Genomic DNA, 19,031 nt, shown 5'->3' with positions numbered 1-19,031 from the left:
TTCTCGTGTCTTTTTTTTTTTTTGTTCTTTTCAGGTGATACATAGTTTTCATCTCTCTTGCCAATTGTTTACAAATTTTCATTTTTCGTACACCAAAGTTTACATCACTAAGGTAGTGTTACCTAAATATGGTGTGTATTGGCCTTTTACGTAAGATCATGCTGACATCACTGTACATAGTTAATCTTGAGACAAGTCTTGAGGACGAAAAAAAGAAAAAAAGAAAAAGTTCAACACCTACACAATCAAGAAGAGAATAAACTGTATAGTATACTCAAACAGATCCAATGAATGAATCACAAAATCAAGAAGGCAAAAATGTTGCATACAGCTAACAGGGCAAGTCCCACATTTGATACAAATGATTACTAAATCTTGTCCTAATGATTTAACAGAGCTGTTTTTGAAATAGACTTGTGTGTTAATGGTCCACCATCGAATTGATTATAAAAACAAATAAGACTTGCTACATATCGTGGTAAGTGGTTTCGCAAAAATTTAACTAGTTTATACTATTGAAACCTTGTAAGTAACCTTTTCTACAAAGTAGTGCCAACCTATTGTTCCTTCAAGTGTCCCTGAGTGCTTCAAGAAGAGATGCAGGGGATAGAGGCATCTACATTCTTAGTCGAAGTTTGACTTGGAAATAATTACTCAACTCAACATTTTGCTTAAAGATTGCAACTTAGATTCTCTGCATTACCTCGTAAAACCAGTAATTTTAAAGAAAGATCCATTGCTGCTCAGCCTCGAGCTGCTTCGAGAGGAAAATTCACTGCTGTATTCAAAAGCTCTCCTGCTTACATTGCTCCCAGAAGAAGAATACAAATCATCATAAGGATTGCGAGCCCTCCGACTGCCCAAATCTGTGGCAGATGAGGATTCTGAAGTTGAGGCCATCTTCATTCCGTTATTCTTCAGTATAATCTCAATCTCCTTCGCAACATCACTCATTGTCGGACGATTGTCAGCTGAAACCTCGATGCATCGCAATGCCAAATCTAAGAAGCTTTTGAAGCCGATGAGATTTCCGGTTTCCAAGAGAACAGGGTCGATTAGGTCCTTCAGACCACAGTATTCTGTGTCATGTCTATCCACTGCGTTCTTCACTATATCAACAATGTTTTTGTAGTTATGTGTCGCTGGTTTTGCAGTAATCAGCTCTAGCATTACCACACCAAAACTATAAACATCGCTCTTTCTCGTTATTTGCTGTAGCATATAGGCCTCAGGGGCCAGATATCCCTGCAAGGATCGAACAATTGAAGATAAAATCTTCAAGTTAAAATAGTCCAAGATTTAATTTTATTTCCCGATGCAATATTTGAGAAGATTATCATGAAACTATCTATACAGAAATTAAAAATGATGATCTGGTAATGCATGATAAAAGAAGCAGGCAACAAAATAAGACGACAATTCAAGGAACTAGAAACTCACGATTGTTCCCTTAATATTAGTAGTGAAATAGTCCGTCTCGCTGTTTGGAACTAAATGCGAGAGACCAAAATCTGCGACCTTGGCAATTAAATTTTCATCCAAAAGGACATTAGAAGACTTGACATCTCTGTGAATGATTGGAGGATTGGCATGGTCATGAAGATAAGCTAATCCTGTAGCTGAATCCAGAGCTATCATAAGTCTCCTGCTCCAGTCCAATTGTAGGTCACGCTTTCCTGCGATTATAATTTGGAAAACATCGGAAGAGTTACCTATATATATATAAAGCGCTTTTACCTAAGGACTTTTGCTAATAGGCACACTTTTGTAATTATAATATGTCATATATTTTAAAACTTTAGTTTCTCAAGGGGTAAGAAATTTAGATTATATATTAGCAGTGTAAATATCTCCTTAGCTATGGAGATGCAAAGCTAGACCAGCTACGCAAGGTTGAGGGAGAACATACCAGACAAGCTCTCTTCTATTGTTCCGTTACACATGAATTCGTAGACAAGCACCAGTTCCCCTTTCTCGCAGCAAAACCCAACAAGTTCGACCAGATTCTTGTGATGAACCCGAGAGAGCAACTCGAGTTCAGTCTTGAATTCAGGTCCACCTTGCCGTGAGCCTTGTTTACGTCTCTTAATTGCAACAGTCTGCCCATCTGGGAGCATCCCTTTGTAGACCTAAAAGGAAGAGGTAAACCATAACAAGAATGCTAGTAAAAGGGAGAGGATTCTCTATTAGCCATCACTGCATGAGATAAAAATCAGTTGATTTTCCTACCTTTCCATATCCCCCGACACCAATTTCGTTGGTTCCTCGGAAACCATTAGTGCACTCCTTCAATTCGTCATATGTGAAACATTTTGGTGCTCTAAGTGTCGGTGCACCAACACTCTCTTCGCCAATAGATAACCATGATGCTGAAAATTGGGGTAAATAGTCATCAATAGGTTCCTTTTGCAAGTATGCAGTAGTAATATGATTGTATCTTTCAAGAAATGATAGCTAAGTGGGTGGCATGGTAACATTGTAATTCTTCAATTCTATAGGTTCATTTTTTCTTGTAATATATGAGAATGTAGACTTATCTACAATTGTTGTTGCCATCTTTCATGATCATATATAGAAAGAAAAAGTGGACATGATATGTTTCGCAAACAGATTACCAAAAGGATTGGTCTGAGAAATGGCTCTTTGAGCGCGCCTCTTTTGTCGTAGAGCATAGGCCAAAACCATCAGAAGTCCAACAAGCAGAAGCGATAAGCCAACTATCATTCCAGTTACCAAGCCGATAATAACTGTCACCCAAATAGCTCCATCAATATTGTATGATTACTGAAATAAACTAAAACATATTGCCAAATAGCTCCATCACTATTTCGCAGACCTTTCGTTTGGAATGAATATGAATTCGCATAGAAATAGTACGGTCCAAACATATTGGGTGGCACATAATCTTGGCTGTTGAAATCAAAGCAATCCAATATCTCACTCCGGTTGAAGTACTGTCCATCAGATGGGCAGATGATCAGCTTCACCTCTAAGTAACCATCATTGTTGAAGAAGGGATTTTCGAGAGTGAAGCCATTCGGAGCACATTCCAGTTTTGCTGACAAATTTTTCTCTAATAACTGGATTGAGCTATTGGTGATAATACCAAAGGAAGGAGCTCTGAAAATCATAGCACCCTCATATGGGTGGGAACAACTTATATTATTAGATGAATTAGGCGCCAGTGTTTCTTGCCGTGTATGGCAGAAAGGTGTATTCTCAAGATTAGGGTTGCTGCATACGGGATTTCCTGAAAGTCTGCAATCAGTTACCAAGATAGGAAAATCATATAGTTGAGAATAAACAGAGGAGATTTGTGTTTGACCAGTAAAAATAAACTGAAACGACAGACTATAAGATCCTCTCACATTAAAGTATTGTTATAGTTCGAAGATAGCATGACCGAGTTAAGCGCATTGTTTTTGAAGCTCACAATCTGTAATTGCCTGCTGATGTTGTTACCCATATCAAGGGTGCCATTGAATTCATTGTTGTCTAATGCTCTGTCATGAGTTAGAACAATGAAAAAGCAGTTAAATTCTCTCCAGTCCACCCCCTCTTCTACCTCTCTTTTTTAGTGTTTTTGTCATTTAACATATTCTTACACTTTCTCCAGTTGAGAAACGCCGAACAGTTCTTGCGGCATTTGCCCATGAAGTCCGCCAGACTCTATTATACTGCACGTCAAAGATGAAGAAAATCTTATCTTAAGCTTATTACGAACAAACAATCGCAAAAGATCCATTTCACAATTCAATCTTACAGAGTTGTTAGGCTTTTCAAATCCGAAAACCAACTCGGAGATTCTGAAGGATCAAATGAATTGTTGCTCAAATCCCTGCAAATAATATGATGCAACACCATTTGCAATCTGATTGAGAAAGCCAAGGCATGAATGCAGGTACTGAAAGTTTATGGAATCCTCACACATATTTGAGCTTCCTCATCGCAGTTAAATTGGGCATTTGTCCGCTAAGATCGTTGTTTCCTAAGTTTCTGACATATATATTGACTCAGTGAAATTAATGAAATATAGAGAAAGGTTATCATTAAGAGCTGAGTCCAAGACGGTTGATGTAATTACTTACAATATGTGCAGATTTGCAAGATAACTAATGCTCAAAGGAACAGTGCTGTTCAGCTTATTGTTATTCAGACGACTGCCATGAAAGAGCACATCTGTTAATCACAAATTACGAATTCATCCTTTTCAATTTAAGGGATGCTCGAAATGATTTCTGGAAGATGAGGCAGAAGGCTTATTGTTATTACACTTACAGGATCTCAAGTGTGCGCACAAGTCCAACTGACTCCGGAATCCCCCCAGTTAACTGGTTTCTGTCAAGAAGCCTGTTTTTCGGGGATAATAATTAGGAAGAATGAAACCAGATTTAATAGCATATAACAGTCGCCAAAAAGCTCTTAACTTACACGTGCTGTACTGTCAAATTGGCGTTGAAGAGATTTTCTGGGATGGAACCTGATAGTTGGTTCTTGTTTAAATGGCTACAACACACACATGCAATTAATCATAGTTTTCAAGGTGATCAACATAAACCATCACACTAAAAAGAAAAGATACTAACAAGTGTTGTGCTTTGAGGAGTTGGTCCAAGCCTGGAGCCCCGTTCGTCGAGGTCGGGAGGGGTCCACTCAACTGATTATCTGCAAGGTCCAGCCAATTGAGGTTGGAAAGTTTACCCAGGGAAGCAGGTATCCTGCCTGTGAACTGGTTCGAGTTGAGAGACCTAAATTATAGAATATCCCTTTGATTACCAATTGGCAACTTAAATGATTGAAAAAAAATAAAGAACTGAAGAAAAAGAAACAGCGAAATCCCCTTACAAGGAGGTGAGTTGCCCTAGATTGCCTAGTTCATCTGGAATCGTACCGATGAAACTGCAGCTAATCAAGCTCCTGCTTAATAGAACAGGTGTAGTTGATTAACTGAGTAAAAATATTACTGCAAAATAGGTGGATTGTAATCACGGAAAAGAAGCAAACTGTCAGAATTACAGCATATTAAGTTTCGTCACGTTCCCGATGGCTGGTGTGAGCAGACCTCCTAGATTTTGGTTGTAGGACAAGTCCCTGCAGTTAAATTATCACATTCTTTAATTTAGTAAACAAAAATCTGGAAAAATCTCAATACAGATTGCACGACGTACTGGATTTATCAAAATAGTTAATATTACAAATTCGCATACAATGTTGACATGCATCAGGACTGGAAAAAGTGTGGAATTTTACGATGATATTCAAATATAATGCAAAGAATGATGATGGAATTCTTGGTTTATCGAATTTTAGCCATGATAATGTTAAAGTCGCAGATAGCAGACATTTAACTCGGAATTTGGAAATATAAAACCTTTAGTTTTTTTTTTTTTTTTCCCCTAAACCAAGATAATGATATACTGATTTCAACACAGCTTAAATTAGAAAAACTCACAGGGTCTGCAACTGGTCGAGCTTCCCAATATTGTTGCTCAATGTACCTTCAAGTCCCATGTTAAATAGTCTCCTACGAACATCGAAAGTACGGGTCAGGGATATAGTAGGTCATTTTAGACATGTTACAAAGCCAGAGGTACCGAAAACTCACAGTTGGGTCACTCTAGAGTTGATGCAGAAGACCCCAACCCACGGTGTGCCGCAAGGATCCTCAGACTTGCCCCAATTCGGCGGCGAGTTTTTCCATTCCGTCATCAAGGATTTGAGAGTAGAAGCTGCAAGTATATGTGAATTGATCAATAGCCTAAACTTCTACAATCGGACGACTTTGGTGGCTTAAAGAAGCCAACATCCATCCTCGTAATGGAGGTCAGATTGGGTCGAGTTACATTGGAAGTGACGGGAGGCCAGGTTTGGCCAAGTCACAATAGAAGCTCCATAGGCATTGTATGTCCGTTCACTTTAAGTAAATTATTTGTCCTCTTTCTAACAATTCAGGCTTTTAGAATTATTGTTAGCGCCAATGATCCAACATATGGTATAAGAGCATATCACTCATTCGATTCTTGCATGCTGCAAATTCATGCAGGTGCTGAGGAAGGAATTGTTAGCTTAAAGAGACTAGCATCTTGCCTATATTGCCTCGTGGCGGGGGGCGCTCGAAAGTAGAAAAACATTTCTTTCTTTACCCGAAAACACCCTTTCTAGTTCCAATATGGGTTATGTGACTAAAGTTGAAACAAGAAAGCCAAAAATTAAACTCAATCCAATCACATAACATTCCAAACAAAAGAATTCATTCACCTCCAAATCCAATTCACTTAAATCCATCAAAGATACCAACAATCAACCATAAAACTACAATAAAAATGAACAAACTCCCACAGAGGCAATTCATCGAACACGTGATATGCGCGATCCCAACCACCATAAACCATGTAGGGATACAAGTATAAAGATAATTACCATCTGCAGGGTAAGTTTCGCCGGAAACAGTTGCGCCGAAGAGGAGCAGCAGCAGCAGCAGCAGCAGCAGAATCCTCGGCATCACCATTTTTGCTGAATTTCTACATCTTTGGTTTGAATCCAAGCATAAAAAAAAAGGACAAAATCTCCTACAAAGAAGAACACTTTTTTTTTTTTTTGGTGTCTCCTTATTCTGAAGGTTTGAAAGGGGCTATACAAGAAATGCGTGTTGCGTCTTCTTGGAACTTTCCTCTCCACCAACGTTAGTTAAACGGGAGTTCAACCGACCAATAATTTAAAATTTAGAAATAATAATTTAAATTAAAATAATCAAAAGTTATGTTGAGAGTAAATTGTGAATGCTTTGTTTTTTCTTTTTTTGGTAATTTAAGTTTTTAAAAAATAATAATTATTTTATATTATTTAATATAATATTATCGCCGGAGGTCTCGAGTTTGAATTTTTTCTTAGTTACCAAACAGGAAAGATATTAATCAGAAGGAAAAAAAATTCAAAGTAGAGCATGACAATTATATTTCGAATTTGAAATCTCAGATATTAATTATCAAATATTTTGTCATTTGTGTTAGGTACGGTCAGTGACGTTTACCAATGGTCCTACCGTAAAGCGAAGTGTGCGACTTTTTTGCGCGACTTTGTGGCATGCGTCAATGTTCATAATTTATTGCACTATTGAAAAATGCTTTTTCCTAATTACTAAGTTTATAATTTTTTTTTTATTTATACTTTTGCCATAGTCTTTTATTTATTATAATTATTATTTCATTTATCAGTATATTTTTTAAGCAAATTATATAACAACCATTCAATTGAAATCCTCCAAGTCAGTATGTTTGTAAATATTGTTATATTTGTATTTATATGTAATTAAGCATAAGTATATGCAAGTAGACTCAGCATAATTTAACTTATGCTGTACTGTTTTTTTCTTCTTTTTCTTTGTGTGTTTTTGGCAGGATAAAAAGTGGAATAAATTGAATTATCCCCCTTATTATCCATCAATTATTCAACAAATCAACATCTTAAACAAATAAAAATTAATTAAATTAGAGTAACCTGGATACTTCTGTTCCAATCACCCTCAAAATAATGCAATATATCTCACTCTTGTCTTAGTTTTCTCTTTAACTTGAAAGTGCATGCCAAAATTGACTTTGTTTTCCATTCCTCACAATTTTTCCATAATATCTTCCCCTATCAATCTAACACCATGAAAAAAAAAAAATATTATTTTGTTGGAATCTTATTGACTATACACATCAAAGAATGCAACATTTATTAGTTTGTACTTAAAGTTCCACTTAATTTTACTTTACTATACCATGCTGTAAAATTAGTTGTATTTGTTATATTGTACTTTTTTTTTAATTTTAAAAAACACCAGTGAGCTGACATTTTCTTTTCATTTGATGCACCATATTGTTTTTTTTTTTAAAAAAAATCTACTAAACAATTATTTTCTCTCCAATCTTTAGTGTAAACAAATTTATTGGTTTAGGCAAAAACTTACAGTTCTGATAAAAAAAAAAATTGATTGGAGTTGAAGAAGACAATAAAATAAGTGCATTTTGGCAAAGAAAATAAATCCATTGGATGCTTCTGCTTCAAATTATTTTCAATCATTTTTTTTCACCATTTATAAGTATTTATTGTTGTTATTATTTTACTTTGGGGAAAGAGAGAGTCCCAGACATTGTTGACACTGAAGTCCTCATAAAGACATTAATATCTCCTTAGGGGGTAGGAAAAAACATTTTATTACAAATATTTTATGGGACAATTGGGTGTGATGAATATGAGGTTGCCTTAAGTCAACATTGTCCTGTCCACAAGTCAACCTAGGATATTCATTTAATTATTATATTAAATATAGGTTTTTTTTGTTTTTTATTTTGTATATTGTAAATAATATCTAATCTAGTCGGTCGTCGAATCAGATGTCCCATTGTCAATAATAATTTAAAAACACAAAAACCTTAGTGCTTTTGATAGCACAAAAGACATACTATATATATATTATCAAGCGCTTGATGTTATTGATAACATAGTAGTTCTTGGATCAAGGATTGTAAGGTTGTAATGATAGCGGTCTCCTAGGATAATAATATTAATCTAAAGGTTAAAAATAGTTAAAAGGATTGATCCAAAGGTCAAAAAGTTGAAAATATCAATCCTCTTATACTTCTGAAAGTATCATAACTCTTTTATACAGAGAGAAAAAGAGAGAGTGTTTTGCTATGGTGCTTTTAAAGTACCATGCAAATGAAAAGATTTTCATTTGGTTACTGTTACGTAATAGACTCCTTACCGCCGATAGATTATGCATCCAGAGACGGCCTGGGGAGAACGTCTGTGTCCTTTGCGCTAACGCTCCGGAAACATGTGATCACCTTTTTCGTACCTGCGTGTATGCCAAATATCTACTCTTCAACGTCGAAGGCCCGGAGTTGCTAGCCGAACCCCAGAATGAGGCTCGAGATCTATGGGATAGGATTTTCAATCAAGAAAACGGTATGTCAAGACGGAAGAGATTATCCATACTGACAGCAACCTGATGGGTAGTCTGGAGTGAGCGAAACAAGGCTATCTTTCAAGCAATTCCCCCTGATCCTCTGCGCTCACTTGACAGTATCAAAGTTCTCCTAACCAATTGGACTAATTTTTGCTGAGTGTGGATCTTTTCACCGCTTTTTCCTCACCTCTGCATTCGATTTTTTTTCTTTCTTTCTTTCTTCTTCTATCTTTCTGCCTTCTTGTCTTTTTCCTCGGAAACCTTAGCTGCATCCCATCCTGTAAGCCTAGTTCATTTCTCTTAATAAATGAAGCAGATAGCTCGCTTCCNAAGAAAACATTACAATTTTTTATTCTTACTATAGAGGGTGTTTGATTCTTTGGAAAAGAATGGAAAACTGTTTTACGGAAAAAAAAAAAAAGTTTTCCACCATTAGATCTATCATTTTGACCAATTCCATCCCTTAGATTATGCTATTCCACAAATCACTCGTTCAATCCTATGACACTACTATCATCTTAATCCTACAAATCTTCATCCAAAGTCCGAAAACCTACCAACACCAATAACTTGGTGCTTTTAAAAACATAGAAGGTCAAGTATATATATATATATATATATATATATATATATATATAGAAAGCTAGGACTACATATTACTATCGGAGCACGGAGGGCTCCGATGCTACCAAAGTGTTTTCGATGATGCGGCTTCCAAATCGACGATTGGCTCCGTTAAACTTGATCTACACTATTAAAGTATTTAGAAACAAATTCATAATTTTTTCGATACATTTACCTATCAAAACAAGTAGTCTAAAATTGAACGGCTGAAATAAATACTCATAAAAAATGATGATAAAAGATTTAAATTCAAGATTAGATTATACTGATCTTACTCTAAATAGTGAAAAGAATTTCTATAAAATTTTCATCGAATTTGGATTGTTTACACCGTTAAACTCTCAAACACACCCATCGGCTTTAAAATTGTCAATTTTGAGATCTTTTGATCACAATCAAATGATGTTGAAAAATCTGAAATTTAGGTTTCCAAATACTTTCAATAGTGTAGATCAAGTCTAACGGAGGCCGATCGTTGATTTGGAAGCGCGGCATCATCGCAAAGAGCACGGGTAGGGCCCTCCATGCTACGGCGGCATAGTATAGTAGCCGGACTCTTTATAATATATATATATATTATATATATATATATATTATATTATATATATATATATAGTATAGATATATATATAGAGTGAGCTACTATGCTATCGGAAGCACGGAGCCTTTCGTGCTTCCAGCTCGTTGTTCGATGTGTGCCGACTTTCGAATCGTCGATCCGGCTCTGTTAAACTTGATCTAGAGTATAATGGAGCACCTAGAAAATAAATATTTATTATTTTTCGATATCATTTGCCTAGTGATGATCGAATGGCTCAAAATCAACAAATTTCAATGGCCGTAGTGAGCCGTTTGCAAGTTTAACGGTGTAGAAGTATTCCGAAACGGAAATTCTTGATTAGAAAATTCTTTATACTATATAAAACAAGATCAATATCTTTGATTTAAAATTTTAATGTCATATTATTATATTTTATAAGATTTTTATTTTTAGCCGTTGATTTTGAGCCCCTTCGTTCACTAGGCAAATGATATCGTAAAATCATAAAATTTATTTTCCAGGTACCTCAAATACTCTAGATCAAATTTAACGGAGCCGATCGACGATTCGAAAGTCGCAACATCGAAAGCGAGCTGGAAGCACGGAAGGCTTCGTGCTTCCGATAGCGTAGTAACCTCACTCTATATATATATATATATATATATATAATGGTTCACCATCAAATTGATTATAAACACAAAGAAAGATTACTGCATTCAAGACAAGTGTTTTAGCAAACTGTACAAACATCAAAAAATATTTAACTACTTTATACACACCAAACCTTGTTAAGTAACCTATTTTACAAAGTGGTGCATCAAAGAGAGATGCAGGAAAGAGAGACATCTACATTCTTTGTTGAAGGTCGACTCAGATGAAACATTGCAACTTAGATGCTCTCCATTACATCGTAAAACCAGCAAATTTAAATAAAGATCCATTGTTGATCAGCCTAGAGCTGCTTCGAGAGGCAAATTCACTGCTGCATTCGAAAGCTCTGCTGCTGCTCGCATAGCTTCCAGAAGAAGAATACAAATCATCAGAAGGATTGCAAGCCCTCGGACTGCCTAAACCTGCAGCAGCTGAGGATTCTGAAGTTGAGGCTATCTCCATCATTCCATTACTCTTCAGTATAGTCTCAATCTCCTTTGCAACATCACTCATTGTTGGACGATTGTCAGGTGAAATCTCAGTGCATTGCAGTGCCAAATCTAAGAACCTCTCGAATCCGATGAGATTTTCGGTTTCCAAGAGAACAGGGTCGAGGAGGTCCTTCAGACCACAGTATTCTGTGACTTGTTTATCCAATGTGTTCTTCACTCTCTCAACAAGATACCCATAGTTACATATCGCCGGTTTTGCAGTTATTAGCTCCAGCATTACCACACCAAAACTATAAACATCGCTCTTCATCGTTATTTGCTGTTGCATGGCCTCAGGGGCCAGATATCCCTGCAAGGAACGAATAATACAATCCTCAAGTTAAAATATTTTAAGATTTAATATTATTTCCTGATTCAATATTTGATGTATATACGAAGATTCTCATCAAACTAACTATACAGAAATAAAGAACCCAGAAATGCATGATAAAAGAAGCAGGCAGCATAAGAAGACAGCAACTAAGGAACTAGAAACTCACAGGTGTTCCCTTATCAATATAAGTGAAATAATTTGTCACGCTGTTTGGAACTGATTTTGATATACCAAAATCTGCGACCTTTGCACTTAAATTTTCATCCAAAAGGATATTAGAAGACTTGACATCTCCGTGAATGATTGCAGGACTGGCATGGCGATGAAGATAAGCTAATCCTGTAGCTGAATCCAAAGCTATGATAAGTCTCCTGTTCCAGTCCAATTGTTGGTCACGCTTTCCTGCGATTACAATTTGCAACATCGGAAGAGTACCTATATATATAAAGGGCTTTTACCTAGAAAGTTTTACTAAGGGGCCCTTTGGATGGTCGTAATTGTAGTTCGGTTCAATTGAACATTAAGTTTGGTGAAAGTAAAAATATCGGCCTTACCGTCAAACTAGCATAATGTCATAAAGATTCTCCGTTTAATCACAAGCTAAATTTTGAGTCTTTCCACGAAAGATAACTTTAGAATATTTCGCAGAAAATTTGTTTTCGAGAATTTAAGTTTGTGGCTACTTACTGCTTCTTGGTTTCTTCATCATGGATGACAAGATTAATATTTTTACTCTTAATAAACTCGATCTACAGCTGAATCTCAATTTCATCAATCCAAACACCCACTAAAAGGCACACTTTTGTCTATATATATATATATATATATATATATATATATATAATAGGGCTACTGTGCTATTAAGAGCATAGCAGCTCTTGTGCTCCTAAGTTTCTAACCATTTATTAATTTTGATGGGTAATTAGAGTGAAAGAGAGAGAAGAGAAATTGGGGAGATATTCAAAGAGGAGAAATTAAGAAACCTAATTTCTCTCCAATTTCTTTTCTCTCTCTCACCCTAACCATCGATCAAAATTGATGAATAGTTAGAAACTTAGGAGCACAAGAACTGCTGTGCTACTAATAGCATAATGTGTGTGTGTGTGTGTCTGTGTGTGTGTATATATATATATATATGTTAAGGGGCACAAAATTTAGATTATAGGTGCAGCAATGTAAAGATGTCCATAGCTATAGATATGCAAAGAGAGACCTACTACGCAACGTTGAAGAAGAACATACCTGACAAGCTCTCTTCTATGGTTCCATTGCACATAAATTCATAGACAATCATCTGTTCCCCTTTCTCGCAGCAAAACCCGACTAATCCGACCAGATTCTTGTGATGAACCTGAGAAAGCAGCTCAAGTTCGTTCTTGAATTCAGGTCTGCCTTGCTCTGAGCCTTGTTTACGTCTCTTAATCGCAACGATCTGCCCATTTAGAAGCCTTCCTTTGTAGACCTAGAAGGGAGAGGTAGACCACAACAAGAATGCTAATCTAGGAGAAGATTCTCTAATAGACACCTGCATGAGATAAAAATCACTTGATTTTCCTACCTTTCCATATCCACCCACACCAATTTCATTGGTACCTCGGAAACCATTAGTGCACTCCTTCAATTCATCATATGTGAAGCATTTTGGTGCTCTAAGTGTTGGTGCACTGACATTGTCTTCGCCGGTAGATGCCCATGATGCTGAAAATGGGCATAAATAGTCATCAATAGGTTCCTCACACAAGTAAGTGATAGTAATATGATTTTTCTTTCAAGAAATAATAGCTACGTGAGTGGATGGCATGGTGAAATTGGAAGTGGACTTGTCTATAATTGTTGTTGCCATCCTTTATGATCAATATTGTCGTATCTACAAAGTAAAAGTGGGCATGGTATGTTTCACGAATAGATTACCAAAAGGATTGCTCTGGGAAACGTCTTGTTGATCACGTCTCTTTTGTTGTCGCCAACAGACGAAAAGTACTATAAAGAGAACAAGAACCACAAGTGCGAAGAAAACGATGCAGCCTTTAATAAATATCATGTAAAATAAGGAGTTTTTATTTTGCAGACCTTCTTCCTCAAATAAATATATACTTGCAGTGAAATAGTACGGTCCAAATATATCGGGTGGCACAAAATCTTGGCTGCTCAAAATTTTAAAGCAATCCAATATCTCACTCCGGTTGAAGTACTTTCCATCAGATGGGCAGATTATCAGCTTCACCTCTAAGTAACCATCATTGTTGAAGAAGCAATTTTCGAGAGTGAAGCCATTCGGAGCACATTCCAGTTTTGCTGACAAATTTTTCTCTAATAACTGGATTGAGCTATTGGTGACAATACCAAAGGAAGGAGCTCTGAAAATCATAGCACCCTCATATGGGTGGGAACAACTTTTATTATTAGGTGAACTAGGTACCGATGTTTCTTGCTGAGTTTTACAGTAAGTTGTATCCTCAAGGTCAGATTTGCTGCATACAGGATTTCCTGAAAGTCTGCCATCAATCACCAAGAGAGGAGCATTGAATAGTTGAGAATAAACGGGAGAATTGTGTTTCACTAGTAAATGAACTGAAATGACACACTATAAGATCCTCTCACATTAAAGTGTTGTTATAGTTTGTAGATAGCATGACTGAGTTAAGCGCATTGTTTCTGAAGCTCACAATCTGTAATCGCTTGCTGATGTCATTGCCCATATCGAGGGAACCATTGAATTCATTGTTGTCCAACGTTCTGCCATGAGTAAGAAACAATGAAAAAGCAGTTAAATTTTCTCTCCACCGGCTCTTCTCTCTCTCTCTCTCTCTCTCTCTCTCTCTCTCTCTCTCTCTCTCTCTCTCAGTTTATTTTTTTCATTTTACATATTCTTACACTTTCTCCAGTTGAGAAACGCTGAACAGTTCTTGCGGCATTGGCCCATGAAGTCCACCAGACTCTATTATACTGGACGTCAGAGGTGAAGAAATTATCTTAAGCTTATTATGAGCAAAAGATCTATTTCACAATTCAATCAATGCCCAGGACAAACTTACAGAGTAGTTATGTTTTTCAAATATGAAAACCAACTTGGAGCTTCAGAAGGAAGAAATGAATTGTTGCTCAAATCCCTGCAAATAATATGATGCAACTCCATTTGCAATCTGATCAAGAAGGCAGAGGCATGAATACAGGTATTTAAAGTTCAGGGTCCTTACACATATTTTAGCTCCCTTGTCGCAGTTAAATTGGGCATTTGTCCCGTAAGATTGTTGTTTCCTAAATTTCTGACATATGTATTGACTCAGCTAAATGAATGAAATACAGATAAAGGTTATCGCTAAGAGTTGGGTCCAAATTGGTTGATGTAATTACTTACAGAACGTGGAGATTTGCAAGATTACTAATACTAGAAGGAACGGTGCCGTTCAGCTTATTGTTATTCAGACGACTGTCATGAGAAAGCACATCTATCAATCACAAATTATGAATTCGTCCTTTTCATTGTAAGGAAAGTTCGAGATGTTTTCTTGAGAATGAGGCCAAATGCGTATTCTTTTTACACTTACAGGATCTCAAGTGTGAGCACAAGTCCAACTGACTCTGGAATTTCCCCAATTAACTGGTTTCTATCGAGAAGCCTGTTTTTTGGGGATAATTAGGCACAATAACAACAGATGTAACAGCATACAATAGTCGCCAAATAGCTCTTAACTTACACATGCCGTAATGTCATATTGGCGTTGAAGAGACTTTCTGGGATGGGGCCTGATAAATTGTTCTTATTAAAATGGCTGCAGCACACACATGAAATTAATCATAGTTTTCAAGGTGATTAACGTAATCCGTCATGCTAAAAAGAAAAGAGAGACTAACAAGTGTCCTGCTTTGAATAGTTGGTCCAACCCTGGAGCCCCATTCATTGAGGTTGGGAGGGATCCGTTCAGCTGATTATCTGCAAGGTCCAGCCAATCGAGGTTGGAAAGTTTACCCAAGGAAACAGGTATTCTGCCTGTGAACTGGTTTGAGTTGAGAGACCTAAATTATAGAATACACCTTGATTTTTAATTAGCGACTTAAAATCATTGAAAGCATAAAGGTCTGAAGAAAAAGAAAAAGCAAAATCCCCTTACAAGGAGGTCAGTTGCCCTAGATTGCCTAGTTCATCTGGAATGATACCGACGAAACTGCAACTAATCAAGTTCCTTCACCAAAGTAGAGGTAGAGTAGTTAGTTAAATGAGTAAACATATTACTGTAAAATGGATGGATCGTAATCACAGAAAAGAAGCAAACTGCCAGACTTACAAGGTTTTAAGTTTTGGCAAGTTCCCAATGGCTGATGTGAGCTGACCTCCTAGTTTTCGGTTGTAGGACAAGTCCCTGCAGTTAAATTATCACAATCCTGATTCTTTTTTCCTTAATTTAGTAAACAAAATTCCTGAAACAACTCAATACGGATTACATGACACTATTGGATTTATCAAGACAGTTAATATTCTAATTTACATACATTGTCAACAAGCATCAGGACTGGAAAAGTGTGGAATTTTATAGTGATGTTCATATAAAATGCAACGGATGACGGAAAATTTACAGCTATCTTTACTATTGTTGATTATCGAATTTTAGTCGTGATTATGTTAAGTAGCAAACACTTGACTCGGAATTTGGAAATATAACACTTTTCTTTTATAAACCAAGATAATGATATACCAATTTCAACACAACTTTAAATTTGAAAAACTTACAGGATCTGCAGCTGGTCAAGCTTCCCAATGTCCTCACTCAACGTACCTTCAAGTCCCATGTTAAATAGTCTCCTACAAACATCAAAATTAAGGGTCTAGGAAATAGTAGGTCATTTTAGACATGTAACAAAGCCAGAGGGACCTGAAACTCACAATTCGGTCACTCTAGAATTGTTGCAGGAGACCCCATCCCACAGTGCGCCGCAAGGATCTTTCGACTCGTCCCAACTTGGCGGTGAGTTTTTCCATTTGGTCATCAAGGATTTGAGAGCAGAAACTGCATGCATTTATCAATTGATCATTAACCTTAACTTCTACAAATGGATGATTTGGGGTCAGATTTGCAATAATTGAGTTTTTTGAACGTAAAAATATTTCTGTACCCAAAAGCACCCTTTCTAGCTCCCACATGGGTTATATGACTAAATTCAAACCAAGAAACTCAAGCCAATCATCTAACATTCAAAACAAGAGAATTAATTTCGCTAAATTATATGAAACAATCATAATTCTTCAAAAGCATAATAGCATTTCTAGATTTTAATATTCAAAACTCTCCTTCACATCTGGGCTCGAGACTTTTTGACAGCCCAAAACTCATGCTTTGAAATCATGCTAAAGTATATGAAACAATCATTTTTCTCTAAAAGCTTATGCTGCCAGAGAACTGTACTTCTAATATTTTATATCCAACATTCACCTTCAAAATACAATTCACGTAAATTCCTTGCATACAGAATCAACTCAATTCCATCTAGATGAAGCACCAAACAAAGTTTTAATCCTGCAAATCATTTACGAGTTCAAATGCCAAAAAACCACCTTAGATATTCTACCAAACTACTCAAATCAAAGATACAAATAATAATTACCACAAAACTACAACTCAGACAATTCATCGAACACGTGATATGCGCCATCGCAACCACCATATATCCACACAATGTTGAACTGATTCACTTCTAAAAGAGATGCAAGTATGAAGAAAAATTACCATCTCCAGGATCAGTTTCACCGGAAGCAGTTACGCTGGCGAAGAGCAGCAGCAGATGGAGCCTCCTCAACATCTTTACTTTGAATCCTAGCACAGCAAAAGGTGTCCCATAAAGAAGAACACCTTTCTCTTTCTTTTCTTTTTTTTCTTAATCTCCTCATACCAAAAGGTTTCTATATATATATATATATATATATATATATATATATATATATATATATAGGAAGAATATAAAAAATGGATTTAAAGAAGAAGATGTTATGAATAAGAATCTACAAGAAAATGGGATTCCGCGTTTGATGTTAGCAGAAACTCCCCTGGAGAAACACTGGGAAATGTAATAGTCAATTATGTAAAATTTTTTTAAAAAAATGTACGGAGACTCTGTACGCGCCATTTAGAGTAGAGCATTCTAAAATAAAAACATTAACTAATTTTCTCTTTGAATAATAACTAATTTTCACGATCGAGGGAATGACGTGACTAGCTCGTCGCCGTGGCCGTTCTTGCCTTTCTCCGGCGAGGTTGTCGCGGTAGAAACGATGTTGGAGCTTCTCGGAGCGTCGCCGGAGACAGAGGTGGCGGAGAAAGAGGGCGACGATCGTTGGTCGAGAATAATGCTAGGAGTATGATATGACTCGAACTCAAGGCCTCTGCATCTCTGATATTATGTGAGATAATTATATTACTCAAGTTTAGCTTAAGCCAGTAGAGGCTCTGAATATTTTTTATGTTTATCTGAATTAGTAGAATACTGATGGTCCATTTGAAAGGCAAGAAATGATACGATTTTTAGAAATATTTAGCATAATTCCATGTTAGTTGTACACAAGCTTTTTCAGCTACAGTCGCAGTAGGATTACGTTATTCCAGCTAAGGCGGTGTTTGGTTTCCCGTAAAAGTGCTCCGAAAATTTTTTTTCCGCTGAAAACTCTTTTTCTGATGTTTGGTTAGCTGTAAAAAAAAAAAATTTGGAAAACCCTTTTTACATATTCTCAGAAAAAAGTGTATTTTCGTTTTCCGCTCCCAATCGGCGGAAAACGAAAACTACGAGCTCTAAAATCGCGGCTCAGGGCATTTGAGCATGCGCGGTCCACGAGGCAAGGATGCCTCGTGGACCGCGTGAGAGAGAGTCCACGGGGACTCTCCCACTCTTTTATATATATATATATATAGAGTAGAGCTAGAATACTTGTAAAAGTATCACCCAAGTGATACTTGTGTGTTTTTAGCCCTTGGATGGAGAGATGTGAGGTTGAGATGATGGTGGTAGGTGGTGGTAGGTGGTGGTATGTAGAATAGTGTTTGATCCAAAGGCTATTAGTATTATAATATTTTATTTAATAATATATAAATATTTATTTTTTGTTAATATTTATTTTTTAATAATATATATATAAAAGAATAACATATATATAATATAAATAATATATATATGTATATAATCATAATATTAAATATAAATATTTTTTTTAGATTTTATATAATATAATATGTAATTAATACCTTATATTATATTTTATCATATATAAATTATGATATTTTATTTAATAATACATAAATATTTATTATATATATTATAATGTGTTATTATATAAATTTATTATTTTAATATATATATATATATATCTCTCTCTCATCCCGATCTTATGAAAATGTTCATAGTGGGTTCACTATGAACACACAAAAATCGGTAACCTAGATGAAAAACTAA

At 36.1% G+C, this 19,031-nt stretch overlaps 2 protein-coding genes across 3 annotated transcripts; both read right to left on the bottom strand.

Annotated features, from left to right (window-relative positions):
* LOC109708952 (probable leucine-rich repeat receptor-like protein kinase At5g49770) lies at nt 282-6,461 on the bottom strand (the record flags this gene model as incomplete). Its single annotated transcript, XM_020230927.1, is given in 19 exon segments — nt 282-1,245; nt 1,441-1,676; nt 1,910-2,129; nt 2,230-2,369; nt 2,616-2,747; nt 2,837-3,258; nt 3,369-3,503; nt 3,606-3,677; nt 3,764-3,838; nt 3,928-3,996; nt 4,089-4,160; nt 4,279-4,350; nt 4,432-4,506; nt 4,587-4,748; nt 4,846-4,917; nt 5,017-5,091; nt 5,453-5,524; nt 5,606-5,729; nt 6,421-6,461. Coding segments are annotated over 19 exon segments (2,812 nt in total), but the record flags the coding sequence as incomplete, so codon positions are not given.
* LOC109708951 (probable leucine-rich repeat receptor-like protein kinase At5g49770) lies at nt 10,810-17,506 on the bottom strand. Of its 2 annotated transcripts, XM_020230925.1 has the most exons (18): nt 17,318-17,506; nt 16,477-16,600; nt 16,324-16,395; nt 15,881-15,955; nt 15,707-15,778; nt 15,450-15,611; nt 15,293-15,367; nt 15,143-15,214; nt 14,953-15,024; nt 14,792-14,860; nt 14,630-14,704; nt 14,469-14,540; nt 14,196-14,330; nt 13,506-14,089; nt 13,153-13,292; nt 12,837-13,056; nt 11,761-11,996; nt 10,810-11,570 (listed from the first exon to the last, which is right to left on the bottom strand). In XM_020230925.1, the coding sequence occupies exons 1-18, from the start codon at nt 17,388-17,390 to the stop codon at nt 11,022-11,024; spliced, it is 2,877 nt and encodes a 958-aa protein (XP_020086514.1). In that variant the 5' UTR covers nt 17,391-17,506; the 3' UTR covers nt 10,810-11,021. The 2 variants fall into 2 exon arrangements, with proteins under 2 accessions (XP_020086514.1, XP_020086515.1); XM_020230926.1 differs by lacking the exons at nt 14,792-14,860; nt 14,953-15,024 and having other exon boundaries at nt 17,318-17,505.

The sequence above is a fragment of the Ananas comosus genome, linkage group 4, assembly GCF_001540865.1.
Source record: "Ananas comosus cultivar F153 linkage group 4, ASM154086v1, whole genome shotgun sequence".
Taxonomy (NCBI): Eukaryota; Viridiplantae; Streptophyta; class Magnoliopsida; order Poales; family Bromeliaceae; genus Ananas; species Ananas comosus.
Note: the sequence above shows the minus strand (reverse complement) of the source record. Positions and strands in the feature narration are given on the sequence as shown.

Excerpts from the sequence above, each read along its gene's own strand:
- LOC109708951 (XM_020230925.1), bottom strand. The coding sequence starts at position 17,390 with ATGTTGAGGAGGCTCCATCTGCTGCTGCTCTTCGCCAGCGTAACTGCT. Across the intron at positions 16,396-16,476 it reads AATTCTAGAGTGACCGAATT|GAGACTATTTAACATGGGAC; the intron begins GTGAGTTTCAGG and ends TGATGTTTGTAG. Across the intron at positions 13,293-13,505 it reads TTCCCAGAGCAATCCTTTTG|CATCATGGGCATCTACCGGC; the intron begins GTAATCTATTCG and ends GCCCATTTTCAG.